Here is a 13,174-nt window from a genome sequence, read left to right as displayed (position 1 = left end):
CTCAATTCTTTCTCGTTTCATGTCTTGTTCAGCCTCTCCTCCCTGAACATTGACATCTTCAATAATCATTTTTTATCATTAGATGAGTTGTCGTTAAATATATCACCGTCATTAAGTGAGACATACCCAGAATTTGCATTAATTCTGTCCCAATTTTGTTCTGCAAAATTAGCAGAACTTGAAATTATCATTCTTTTACTTCCATCACTAAAGTGATATCCTTTTGACCCTGGCTCATAGCCCACAAACCTGAGCTTTCTTGCCTTTTGCTGTCCCTTTCTTCTGATTGCTTTTAGAATATGTACCCATGCAGTACTTCCAAAAATTCTCAAATGTGCCAGTGATGGCTTTCTCCCATATAGAATGGCATATGGAACTCCACAGTCTGTTAACTATATAATTTGCAGTCAATATGGCTTCTCCCCAATATGACCTGCTCATACTAGAATCCTCTAATAATGAATCTTTCATTTTTTGCAAAACACCATTCCTTCTTTCAGCTACACCGTTCTCTGCTGCTGTGTAAGGATTTGTCTGTGTCTTATCCCCAACTGCCCCAACCATTGTTGGAATTTAGTTGATATAAATTCAGTACCTCTGCCAGTTTGCAACTGACACACTTGTTGTCTGTACCTTCTCTCTACAAAACTTACCTACTGTTTGAATTGTTGTAGCACCTCTGTCTTTGCTCTAAGCAAGTAGCAAAAACTATACCTGCTATAATCATCAACAATTACCAGTGCATATTTTGCTCCTCCCAAACTGGCTTGCATAGGTCCCACCAGATCTGCATGGACCAGCTCTAGAACTCTTTTTGTTTGTCTTGTGCTACATTTACTAACTGGGAATGCCTTTGACTTTGATGCTTTGCATACTGCACAGTCCAAATATGTTTTGCATCCCTTCAAATTTAGCCCTTCTGCAAACTCCTGCATTTGCTGCAAAACTTTAAAGCTTGCATGGCCAAGTCTTCTACGTAGAAGATGAACACATGAAACATGCTCTGCAACATTAAATATATGGGAACATTGAACTTTTTGTCCCTGCAAAGGATTATCTTCCTTTATACCTTCTGCACAAATATTCCCATTCCTTTTGATGAGACATTTCCCATTTACAAAAATGACCTCAAAACCTTGTTTGTCTAAATTAGACACACTTAACAAATTATGTTCCATCTCAGGTAAACAAAGCACATCGGTAAACTTTGATTCCAAATATGGAATTTTTACATTGCCTCTTCCAATGACTTTTGCTTTCTGGCCATTTGCCAAAGCCACAGCTTCAGCTGCTACTGGAACAAACCTGCAAAATAATTCAGAGTCATTAACAATTGTTTGACTTGCCCCACTATCTATTAGCCACTTGTCTCTGTTGTTGCTATAGCAAACTTTTGCAACACCAAAATGTTCCTTTTGCAAATCAGTCCTTTTTGGTTGCACAAATGTCCTTTGCTGCAAATTGTTCCTTTGCAAACAGTTCCTTTTCAGATGGTTGTTTGCTCCACAAATATAGCAATTCTTTTCTTGCTTAGCTCTCTGCCTGAAAAATGTTTCTTCTTTGGAGACTTGCAGTCTGGACCCCCTCCTCAGGAATTTCACCTCCTCGTGGCTGCTTCTAAAATGTTGCTTTTCTTGTTCATTAAGCAAACATGCCTTTAAAGCCTCAAAATTTAAGTCTTGCTCTTCTTTACACTCAAATATTGCAGAAACTGTGTCCCAGGTTTTATCTAAGCTGTTCAACACCAATAAAACCTTCTGGGACTCAGGGAATTTAATCCCACGTTGTTCTAAGTCCAAAAGGAGGCACACAGCTTTCCTTAAATTCTATTGTAGCCATTCTGCTAATTCTGTCTTGTTCTTATACTTTCTAAACACAGGCAATTTCTTCCAGCTTTAAATTACAATGCAGTCCTTAGTAAGCTCTGGGCCCATAACCTGTTAGAGAATTTTAATTTCTCTATTGGTGAAAAAATAAATCAGAAGCTCTCACAGTTGACTGCATTTAGCTCATTCAAAATAACTTCTTTATATTCATATAAAAATATTTACAATACCATACATTCTTTTTTACAGCAACATAGCTCAATTGAAGACTTCTTACAGAGAGATACAGAGATAGACCTGAGACTGAAAATTCAGCTCCTAACTCAATGCCTTTTGTACAGTTCTTCACATTGGCTGACTGAGTTACCACATGGCTCTTCCTGCTCATAAATATTCCAATATGAACACTTGAGGGAACTAGATATATGTAGAGCAGACATGTCAAACACAAGGCCCACGGGCTGGAAGCAGCCTGCAAAGTAGTTTCATGTGGCCCACAAAGCCATCCTGGAAACAGTGAGGGAATGGCCCCAGCTGCCTTGGCCCTGGCCAATGTACAATTTTGTGATGGCTATCTATGCTGAAATGCATTCAGTCTTAGCTCCACAAGGCAGTCTAGAAGCAGCGAGGAAACAGCCCCTGCCACGTTGCCCCCGCCTCCTGATGCATGCTGGAGAGGTGTCACCCTTTGTGAGGAATGAAGAAATGCATCATTGCCTGGAAGTGGCCAGCAAATGGCCTTTGCCTACTTCACATATCCGGTTTGATGGGCTCCAGGGGAGGGGTTTTGGCAGGCAGTGGGGCACTCTCCTCACAGTGCCGAGAGGCTGAGCCAGGTGGCACAAATCCACAAAGAAGCGCGACACCTCCCAGGCCCTAGTCTACTTGGTTTCAGCAGGGAGTAGACTAGGGCGTCTAGTCTCCTCACAGCGTCAAGAGCTGAGCCAGGTTATTTATATAATAACATATAACAATAATATAACCATTAAATTACCTCAATATTATAACCAATATTCAATTCATTAGCAATAAAGACCAGGTTTTACAGTCAATCCCTTAATAGTTATAAATATTATTGTATTCAACAAGGTGACATTTTTCTATCTTATCGAGTAGTAGGTTGTGATAAAACTGATGCAATGAATGAGTTAAGCAGCTCTGCTTTCTCCCTGCTGCCTGTTACTTCCTTACCATCTTCTCTTACTCTTACCTACTGTTTCCTTGACTGTTTCCTGTTATTTATATGTGGAAAGAATTATTTTTTATTATCTTTAAATTTTGTTGCAAGTCTTTGTTCATTCTAAACCTTAGCTTTCCTAACTTTATCTTTGCATATTTGGGCTATATGCTGGTATTCTGCCTTGATTATGTATCCCTCTTTCTTTTTGTACTTGTCCTTTTTCTCTTTCAGTTTATCAGAGAGATCTTTGGGCAACCATGCTGATTTCTTCTTGTTTTTTTTCTTTTTCAATGGTATTGTGCTGAACTGGGCCTTTATCATCATATTTTTCAGAATTTCCCACACTTCTTCAATTGTTTTCCCCTTTAGGATTTTCATCCATGAAATTTTTCTTAGGCTGTCTCTAAGTTTATTAAAATCAGCTCTTTTAAATTTTAAGACACTGGCTTATGTTCTATTGCTTGTGTTGAATTGAATTCCAATGTGATATGGCCACTCTCATCCAAAGTTCCAGCAATTTCAACTCCCTCTATCACTTCTCTATTAGTAAGAATTAGATCTAGTATAATTTTTTTTCTAATTCTCTCCTCTACCTTATGGATGGGAAAGTTGTTAGCTAGGTTGGTTAGGAATTTGTTTGATCTCCAACTCGCTGCTGTTAAAATATCCACTCTAGATGAGTTTAAATCACCAGGACTAAATGGATTATACCCCAAAGTTCTGAAGAAATTGGCAGACGTGATTTCAGAACCAGTGAAGCATATCTTTCAAAGATCCTGGAGCAGCTAGGAACTACCAGATGGCTGGAAAAGGGCTGATCTTCCCATCTTCAAAAAAGAGGGGGAAAATGGATCCAGGAAACTATAGATCTATCATACCCTGGGAAGATTCTTGAAAAGTTAACCAAGCAATGAATCTGCAAACACTTACAGGCAAACAAAATCATAACCAAAAGCCAACATGAGTTTGTCAAAAGAGATCATGCCAGACAAATTTTATTTGCATTCTTTGACAAAGTGACAAAATTAGTGGATCAGAGAAATGGACTTGGACTTCAATAAGACCTTTGATAAAGTAGACAACAATCTACTCTTTGATAAGATAGAAAATGTGGGATAGACAACATCACTGTTGAAGAGACGTGCAAGCTTTAGGGATGAGTCTGTGTTGTCCATCCCAAAGTGCATAGATAAATGTCTATGGAGATTCTCAGTCATCAGGTCATGGTTGTCCCAAAGGTGCTTTTTCAGGAGGCAACTGGACTTTCTTGTTTTTCTTTGAAGACATTGGAATGGACACTGTTTGAATGGTGAGGGAGTATGAATAGATTTCCAGAAAACATTGCAGACTACTGGAACAATTTGCGCTTCAGTTTGAGATGCAGGCAACATGGACTCATCCTCAAAGCCTGCACCTGTCTTCAACAATGAAGGCACACAGGACAGAAATCATCCTGCAACCAACAAGGCTCCACACACATTTGCACTACTCAGGTGATCCTGAGGACACAGATAAACCTCCAAATGGCCTCAACAACTCTCTAAAACAAAGGTCCCCAATATTTTGGGCACCAGGGACCGGTTCTGTGGAGAGAGGTTTTTCTGCGGACCAGAGGGTGCATGATTTTGTGTGCTGCCTGTATCCCGCGGGTTGGGCTTTGCTTGTTTGTGCAGACCAGTTGCTGGCATGCTGCGGCCTGATACTGGTCGACGGCCTGGGGGTTGGGGACCCATGCTCTAAAAGAATGCAAATGACCGGCTGTCTACAAGGAATATAAATCCTACCATTCCTCACTATCTAGACAGAGTTGAAGAAGCTTCTTGGATGAGAAGTGAAATGTCTTCAAAGAAAAACAAGAAAGTCCAATTGCCTCCTGAAAAAGCACTTTGGGAGAAGAAATAAAAACAATCCAACCACATAGCATCATCCACAAAACCAGGCACACAGCCAATGAGGCTTTGGCAGACTGTTCTGCCTGTTGAGGCCAAGTAAAACTGAGCATACATTGCATAACTACAGAAGAGACTTTGGAGAAGGCAAGCAGAGGCTAGCTAGAGGGTTGGTTGGAGATGATGTTCCAAGGCAGCACAGTAGAAGTTAGGAGTAGGTGATAATATTCCAGGAAGAGGGACATTTGTCTCCATTTCCAGTAGCAAATCAATGGATCCATCTTGTCCAGAAACAAAATTCTTCTTCTCTTGGACCACTCCACAACTTAAAGATTTCTCTCAAGTTTTAAAGAGATGAACAGCAACTGATTTAGCAACTGCCTTGTTTAGTGACTGTTCACAGCTACAACAGAGATGAAAAAGTATCTTTATGATATTTATATTTATATTTATAACCTTTGCAGGTCCATAAAGCAAAGAAAGCTGAAGTAAGATCATTAGCACAACTGTAGTTTCACTTAGTAATCACTACAATTAATGACCAGGTTGCCAATCCCAGTTTTAGTTGCTGAATAAGGACTTCTTGTACAATAAAACTAAGAGTGAAACACATACTTAAAACATACTATGTACAACATATGTATAGACCACGCGCCTATATATACATAGCAAATAAATATTAAATACTGTCCATCTTGAATATAAGATGTATGACAGGGAAAAATAGATTCCAAAATCAGTGTAGGAGTTAGTAACTTTGGATTCACATTTCTAAATTACACCAATGTATTACATTGTGAGATTTACTTTCAAAATTATGTTTTTGAGAAATGCTCAGGAGGATAATAATAATAATAATAATAATAATAATAATAATAATAATAAAGATTACTACAAATACTTGGGTATCCTTCAAGCTGACAACATCAAGCACCCTGAAGTCAAGAAAAAGATTAGAGGTGAATACATCAAGAGAGTGAAGAAGATCTTAAAGTCCAAACTCAATGGAGGAAATAACATAAAGGCAATCAACACCTGGGCAATTCCAGTCATTAGGTACACAGCTGGAATAGTGGACTGGACTCAAGCAGAACTAAAAGCAATGGATAGGAAGACCAGAAAAATAATGACAATAAATCATGCCCTTCATCCACGCAGTGTCATTGACAGACTTTATCTACCAAGGCAAATAGGTGGGCGTGGAATGCTACAAGTACATCAGATGGTTGAAGAAGAAAAAATGGCTTTGGAAGAATATCTGAAGAACAATGATGAAGATGCACTGAAATTAGTATATCAGGAAGGCTTACTGACTACTGGAGAGACCAAACTGGCCTACAAGAAAGACCAAATGAAGAACAGAATAGAGGCATGGGAAGACAAAGCACTACATGGCCAATACATTAAAAAAATAGCTGGGAAAGCAGATAATAACAAGACCTGGCAATGGCTAAGAGCAGGAAAATTGAAGAAAGAGACCGAGGGACTAATTCTGGCTGCACAAGACCAAGCCTTAAGGACAAATGCATATAAAGTCAAAATTGAGAAGACAGCAACAGACAGTAAGTGCCGCCTATGCAAAGAAGCTGAAGAAACAGTGGACCACTTGGTAAGCTGTTGCAAGAAGATTGCACAGACTGATTACAAGCAGCGGCATGACAAAGTAGCAACAATGGTGCATTGGAAGATCTGCAAAAAATATCATTTGCCTGTAAGCAAAAACTGGTGGGATCATAAAATAGAGAAAGTCATAGAAAATGATAAAATTAAACTGCTCTGGGACTTCAGAATTCAAACAGACAAGCACCTGCAACATAACACCCCAGACTTAACAATTGTCGATAAGAAAGACAAAAAAGTCTGGATAGTGGACGTGGCAGTGCCTGGAGACAGCAGAATAGACGAGAAAGAACTGGAGAAGATAACAAAATACAAAGACCTACAAATAGAAATAGAAAGACTGTGGCAAAAGCAAGCAAGGGTAGTACCAATAGTAATAGGCTCCTTGGGTGCAATCCCAAAACAACTGGAGCACCACTTGAACACCATTGGCATTGACAAATTCGCTATTAGTCAATTGCAAAAGGCGACCTTACTAGGAACTGCTTCCATCCTGCGACGATACCTGTAATACCATCAAACATCCACATCTGCCTATCCCAGGTCCTGGATAAGGACTCGATAGGTAGACAAAATGCCAAATCCAGTCTAAACATCTGGCTGACTGTGCGATGATCCATAATAATAATAATAATAATAAAGTTGGAAGGGACCTTGGAGGTCATCTAGTCCAACCCTCTGCTCAGGCAGGAAACCCTATACCATTTTGGACAATGGCTGTCCAGTCTCTTCTTAAAAACTTCCAGTGTTGAAGCATTTACCGCTTCTGGAGGCAGGTTGTTCCACTGGTTAATTGTTCTAACTGTCAGGAAGTTTCTCCTTTGTTTTAGGTTGCTTCTCTCCTTGATTAGTTGCCATCCGTTGCATTTGTTGAAGTATTGAATATTTACAGCTCCGAATATATTTATTTATTCCTTTTTATATTGCTCTTTACATATCATTTCCATATGTAGAATTTTACAACCAACAGCAATGACTGCCATAAACTACTTTTTTTCTACAAATTACTGGACTTGAGTAGTACTTGCAAGAGTGGATATTTAATGTAAGTTTATAAATAATTTCTTATGTGAAAAGTACTTAAAAAAACTTTAGATTACCAAAAACAGTATATTGCCCAAGCTGATGACTAAAATTGTATTTTAGGAAAATTTCATACAAGTGTATATAATTAGTTTTTTAAAAATATTATATTCAGTTATATTATCCTACACATACTGTATATTGCTTAAGAATTATTTTCTTCCGCATGCAGAAGTTGTGGGAAAGATGTATCAATGAAATCTTATTTAGTAAGAAGAAATAAATTACTTGTAGATCATTTTACTCCATTCACTCAGACTTTCTTTTACAAACAGAAAGAAACATCTTGAAGATATTGTAATGTCAACATTTAAGATATAAACGGAAAACTGTGCTTTTGGCAAGTGATTATGGGTGCCCACAGAGTAGTAAAAAAACAAAAAAACAAGATGACATGTTTAATTAAGCTCTGCCCTTTTTATGCCCATTGCAACATATGGTACACTTATAAAACAATTGAAGCTTTGATTATACTCTCACAGCTTCCATATTAACTTTTTATCATGTCTAGTGGGAGGCTTCTGAAATATTATGCTGTATATTGATCTTAACACTTAATTTAAATAAGATGGGTTTTACTGTTCTCACATCAGCATTCTTTTTTTCCAGTGCCAGAGATGTTTGTGCTGCTCTGTATAATAGGTTTTGCTTTCTGTATCAATGGTCAACCTCTCCAAAGCCAGTTTAAAGGAGAAAACTACTCCACAAAATATGTTTGTAGTATACCTGGGTTACCTGGCCCCCCAGGCCCTCCTGGAAACCATGGCTCACCTGGACCACATGGCCGGATTGGAATCCCAGGACGAGATGGCCGAGAAGGCAAGAAGGGAGAAAAGGGTGAGAAAGGAAATGCAGGTACTGAATATTCAAACCTTTAAAAAAATATCAAATTATCAAAACAGTCTTCAAACTATGGCCTTCAGTTTTTCTAAACTTTGAACTGAGCAATAAATCTATCTACAGTTAGTGCAGCCAATTGGCTACAAAATAAGAGCAGTAAGTCTATCTACAGTTACTGTAGCCAAGTGGCTAAAAAATAATAATCAGGACAGTCCTGTTTTAAAGTTGACATGCCCCCTTTCAGATTTATTCATAATCCCCATAGAAGAGTTGAAATGTAATCCACCCACTTGAAAGCCATCAAATCAGTGCTAAAAATTCATTTTAAATCTTGACACATCTTGTTCTCAAGGTAAATTCCACTTTTACAATATGGACATAATATTGACCTTGATAGAATAACTGTGGTGGTAAGGGCAGTGGACATGAAGATTTCTATGCTTTTAATAATGAAGTTCCTATTTATAATTTCAGTCAACCAGAAACTGGATTCTTTTTATTTATTAAAAGTATATGTTGCCCATCTCCTCAATGATGCTGTGGGGCTTAAATTTTTTAAAACTATGCAAACAAACAGGAACCAAAATACCAACAGTACAGGGATGAGATCTTCTTACCTTGTCAACCACTTACAGTGGTAAGTGTCCCCACCAGGGCCCCAAACCAACCAGCAAAACCAAGTTTTAATGCCCTTCTGGAAGCGGGGGGCATTATGGTGGTGGGGCAGTTCTCACCTACAGTTGTAGAGAGTTCCATAGGGTCAGGGCTACAGCAGAAAAGGCTCTTCTCCTTGGTCCACATGCCAGAATTCTTTGGCAGATAGGATCCATAGCACACCTCTTCTACTGGTGGGAGTGGGGTGGGCAAATCCCATTGGGGTAAGATAGCTTTTCAGATGTCCTGGATCTATACCATATAGATTTAAAAGGTAATAACCAGCATCTTGAATTGGATCCAGAAGCTAAATGTAATCAATGAAGTTTGGACAATTATAAGTGCCATCCCAGGGGTCTCCAGAACTGTGTGCATCACTGCATTTTGCACCAGCTGTAACTTCTGAATAGTCTTCAAGGGTACCCAATGTAGAGCATGTTGCAGCAATCCAACCAAGAGATGACTAGGCATGAGTGTAGGGCCTCACAATCGAGGTAAGGGCTCAACTGGCAGACATTCTTGAAGTGCTATCTAGTGTTTGTAGATACTAAAGAAGTTTGGAAAAGAAAAGAAAAGAAAAGAAAAGAAAGAAAGAAAGAAAGAAAGAAAGAAAGAAAGAAAGAAAGAAAGAAAGAAAGAAATCTTCTCTCACTTTGGTGTTAGCTAAAGAGAATGGCTAAAGAACGTAGGATTGTAAGCCGTATCCTGATGAATTGGCCCCCTAACCCATTTAAGAAAATGGAGAAAAACGAAGGAAATCTGTCTCAAAGATGCTTTTTCACGAGGCAACTGGACTTCCTTGTTTTTCTTTGAAGAAGTTTCTGAAGAAGCTGAAGAAGCTTCTTGGATGAGAAGCAAAACATCTTCAAAGAAAAACAAGAAAGTCCTGTTGCCTCATGAAAAAACATCTTTGGGATAACTATGATCTGGATGACTGAGAATTTCCATAGACACAAAGGAAATCTGGTTTCTTTAGAGACTCTCTGAAAGCTGCCTGAGATCATTTAATGTGATCATTGATGAATCCTCTGCAGCTAATTAGGACTTATTCCAATATTCTTTAGTGACACATCTCTATGGCAAGAAGAAAGTCTTAAGTGTATTATTATCTTATTTAAAGGGAGGGGGTCTAACTTCATAATCAGATGTAAAGACAATGGAAGTGCCAAAATCAATAAAAGATGGAATCTGCAAAGGAAAAATATATTTTGGCTGTTTAAATATCTCCTTATTCTGAAATATTTTGTAAAGTCTTGGGTCCAAAAGCAGTAGAACTCAAGCAACCCTGGAAAATTCAAGTAATTTGTTAATAGCAGTATATAATTCTCATTCAGTGAAATTAAATAAATCAGTTCATGCAGATCCAAATACTCTCATATATCCAGATTTCAATTTCGATCACTTTAAGAATTTTCATGCTAATGTTTGCATTCATTTAATTAAAGTTTGGGTAACACAAAATGTTAATAGGATTAAATGCATACTTTAAGTAGTAATAACACAAATCTAAAACTGCTGATGGTGAATGGGGGGAATTTCCCCCTTCATAGAAATTTAGAGGAAGGAAGGAACCCTATTCTTTGAGCTATGATTAAAAACATATGCATAAAGCATAAAAAGAAATAAAAGGCAATAAGTCAAATAAATTATGAATTAAGAAAAGGAAAAAGAAACACAGGAAAGCCTTGATTCAAAACCCATAAAAGTGGAGTGGGATGTATATTAAACCCAAATGTGCAATAAATCCATAAATAATATATTTATGTAATTTGTGTTAATGTATATCATTGTGCAACTATGGCATTTGCATCAGTTTACCCAATTTATAGTAACTTCATTAACAGAAGATGCAAATTTCTCTCAATTTATACTTAAACAATGGACTCATCAATTGATAAAACTTAATGCTAGTAAAAATTTATGTCCTAGCCAACCAGCCTTCAACTATATCCATCTACCACATCACAAATTGTTTTTGTACTTTAAATTTATTATTTCTGTCTTTTCTGATATATAGCCATTTTCACTTCTTTCTACATACTCTATTACCTTTCCAGCATAATTTATGCAGTTAAAAATGTCTCCATTTCCCATTCTTCAGTAACTATCAAAGTTCACTTGGTCTTGTTTTCTGCCATTTATATAGAATTTTTAACAATTCATTCCATTTTCTCTGGCAAAAACAATTAACATAACCTTTGATGCAGCAGTTTTCATATCCATGCTCCTCAAATCACCCAGCAGTTACTAAAAATTATTCAGATTCAGATTCTCAGTCAACAACTTTGTCTACATACAAAATTACATGCACATTGACATTCCTAAACAGCTCACAATTCTAATATTCTGCAAGCATTTATTTTACATAAATAATAGCAACCAACTAAACATCACATAACTTTGTTCAATGCTGAACTATTTGCTAAGCATTTGATGATTTCCAGATAGTCTTCTCATAGAAGAATAACAGAGTTGGAAGGGACCTTGGGGGTCTTCTAGTTAATCCCCCTGTTTAAGCAGGGTATGCTAAGTTTACATCATATACAACTATTACCAATAACCTTACTATATCATATGCATACAAAATGTTCCATAATGGAAGTCTGTTTACTTTACCATATGCTTTTATACTTTTTATAAATCAACATTTGTACAATACAGCTTTCCACATTTATATCCTTTGTCCATCATCATTTTCTACATTTTGCTCATTGTCATCTTTTGTAGCCTCTCAAATCAAACTTTTGCTACAAACTTTTTCAGAAATATTTAATTAAACAAATGTCCTTTTAATTTTTGCATTCATTTTTCTACCAATCTTTAGATAATGATGCAGTCTTCACAACATATTAGAACAATTACACAGGCATTCCAAAAGCTATTTTCGTAGTTCTTCAGTTAAACCATCTCCTCCTGCAGCTTTATCATTTTTCAACATTTTCATAAACATTTATTACATCCTGTTTATCTTTGTTTACTTAGGCACTAATGTTTATAGCATTACAATTACAATTATCTTTCCCATATAAATCTTTTTAATACTCCTTCTATCATTCTCTGATTTGTTTCACTCAAATAATTATCATTCATTTCTTCCAATAGAAGGTCCCTTTTTAGATCCTTTCACCCATTTCCAAAATGTTATTTCATTTCCAACAATATCTCTCTGCATTTTATCCTTCTCTCTTAATAGTTGTTAACCATTCTTGTTCTCTTTGACAACATTATTTGCAAGTATCTTTTTAATATATACATTATATAATATTATTTTATTCTAATTTTTGGAGCAATCATTCTCTTACATGCATTTTTATCATTCACAGTCTCTTTCGTATTATTATTCCAACCAAACAATTTTGGAATTTAACTTTTTTCAATCTATTCCAGTGGTTCTCAACCTTTTTAATGCCGCGACCCCCAACCGGTCGTAAGTCGAGGACTACTCAACCGGTCGTAAGTCGAGGACTACTCAACTGGTGCAGCACCGTTTGCAGAATGGGACTTTTGGCGGGCTCAGCAGGGCAGAGACAGCCTGGACAATTCCTATTGGCTTTTGAAAGCCAATAGAATTAGACTCTATTCAAGAGAGTCTATTCTATTGGCTTTCAAAAGCCAATAGAATAAAAGGGAGTAGCACAGCTAAGGAAAAGGGGGAAAAAATGGCAGACTGCGTTGTTTGGCAACCCCCGTGAAATGGTCGTTCGACCCCAAATGGGGTCCTGACCCACAGGTTGAGAACCACTGATCTATTCAAAGCAACCTCTATGTCTTCTTAATCTTCACTAACAAGTCATTCATTCTATTGAGAAGTGAAACTAACTTCCAATACTTTTTCATATAGGACTTGTCATTCCATGTGCACTCCAGGTTCATTCTCATTTTCATTCTCATCTTTTCCTTCCATATCTATTTTCCAACAATCCACTGTTAACATTACCAAATAATGGTCTGTCCCACATTCAGCGTCCTTCATCGTTCTTTTATCCTTCATTGTCAGTTTTTCATCATAAACAGGAAACTCAATTGTGCTTATTTATTCTTGTTATCTATAACAGATGTTTAAAAGCAGAAAAAGCCAGAAA

The 13,174-nt window shown here is 37.2% G+C and overlaps 1 protein-coding gene across 9 annotated transcripts in view; it reads left to right on the top strand.

Moving 5' to 3' along the window:
* Positions 1 to 13,174, top strand: part of C1QTNF7 (C1q and TNF related 7) — a 146,718-nt gene that overhangs the window by 128,471 nt on the left and 5,073 nt on the right. For 8 of the 9 annotated variants that reach the window (XM_039343483.1, XM_039343486.1, XM_039343485.1 and 5 more), the window contains one exon: positions 8,208 to 8,453. In XM_039343483.1, coding sequence (XP_039199417.1) covers positions 8,208 to 8,453 — 246 coding nt within the window. Of the gene's footprint in view, positions 1 to 7,468; positions 7,561 to 8,207; positions 8,454 to 13,174 lie in introns of all 9 variants that reach the window. The other variant, XM_039343488.1, reaches the window with a different exon arrangement.

Source organism: Crotalus tigris, unplaced genomic scaffold (assembly GCF_016545835.1).
Source record: "Crotalus tigris isolate CLP2741 ecotype Arizona unplaced genomic scaffold, ASM1654583v1 scf7180000017855.1216408, whole genome shotgun sequence".
NCBI classification, from domain to species: Eukaryota; Metazoa; Chordata; class Lepidosauria; order Squamata; family Viperidae; genus Crotalus; species Crotalus tigris.
This window is presented reverse-complemented; position numbering and strand designations above follow the sequence as displayed.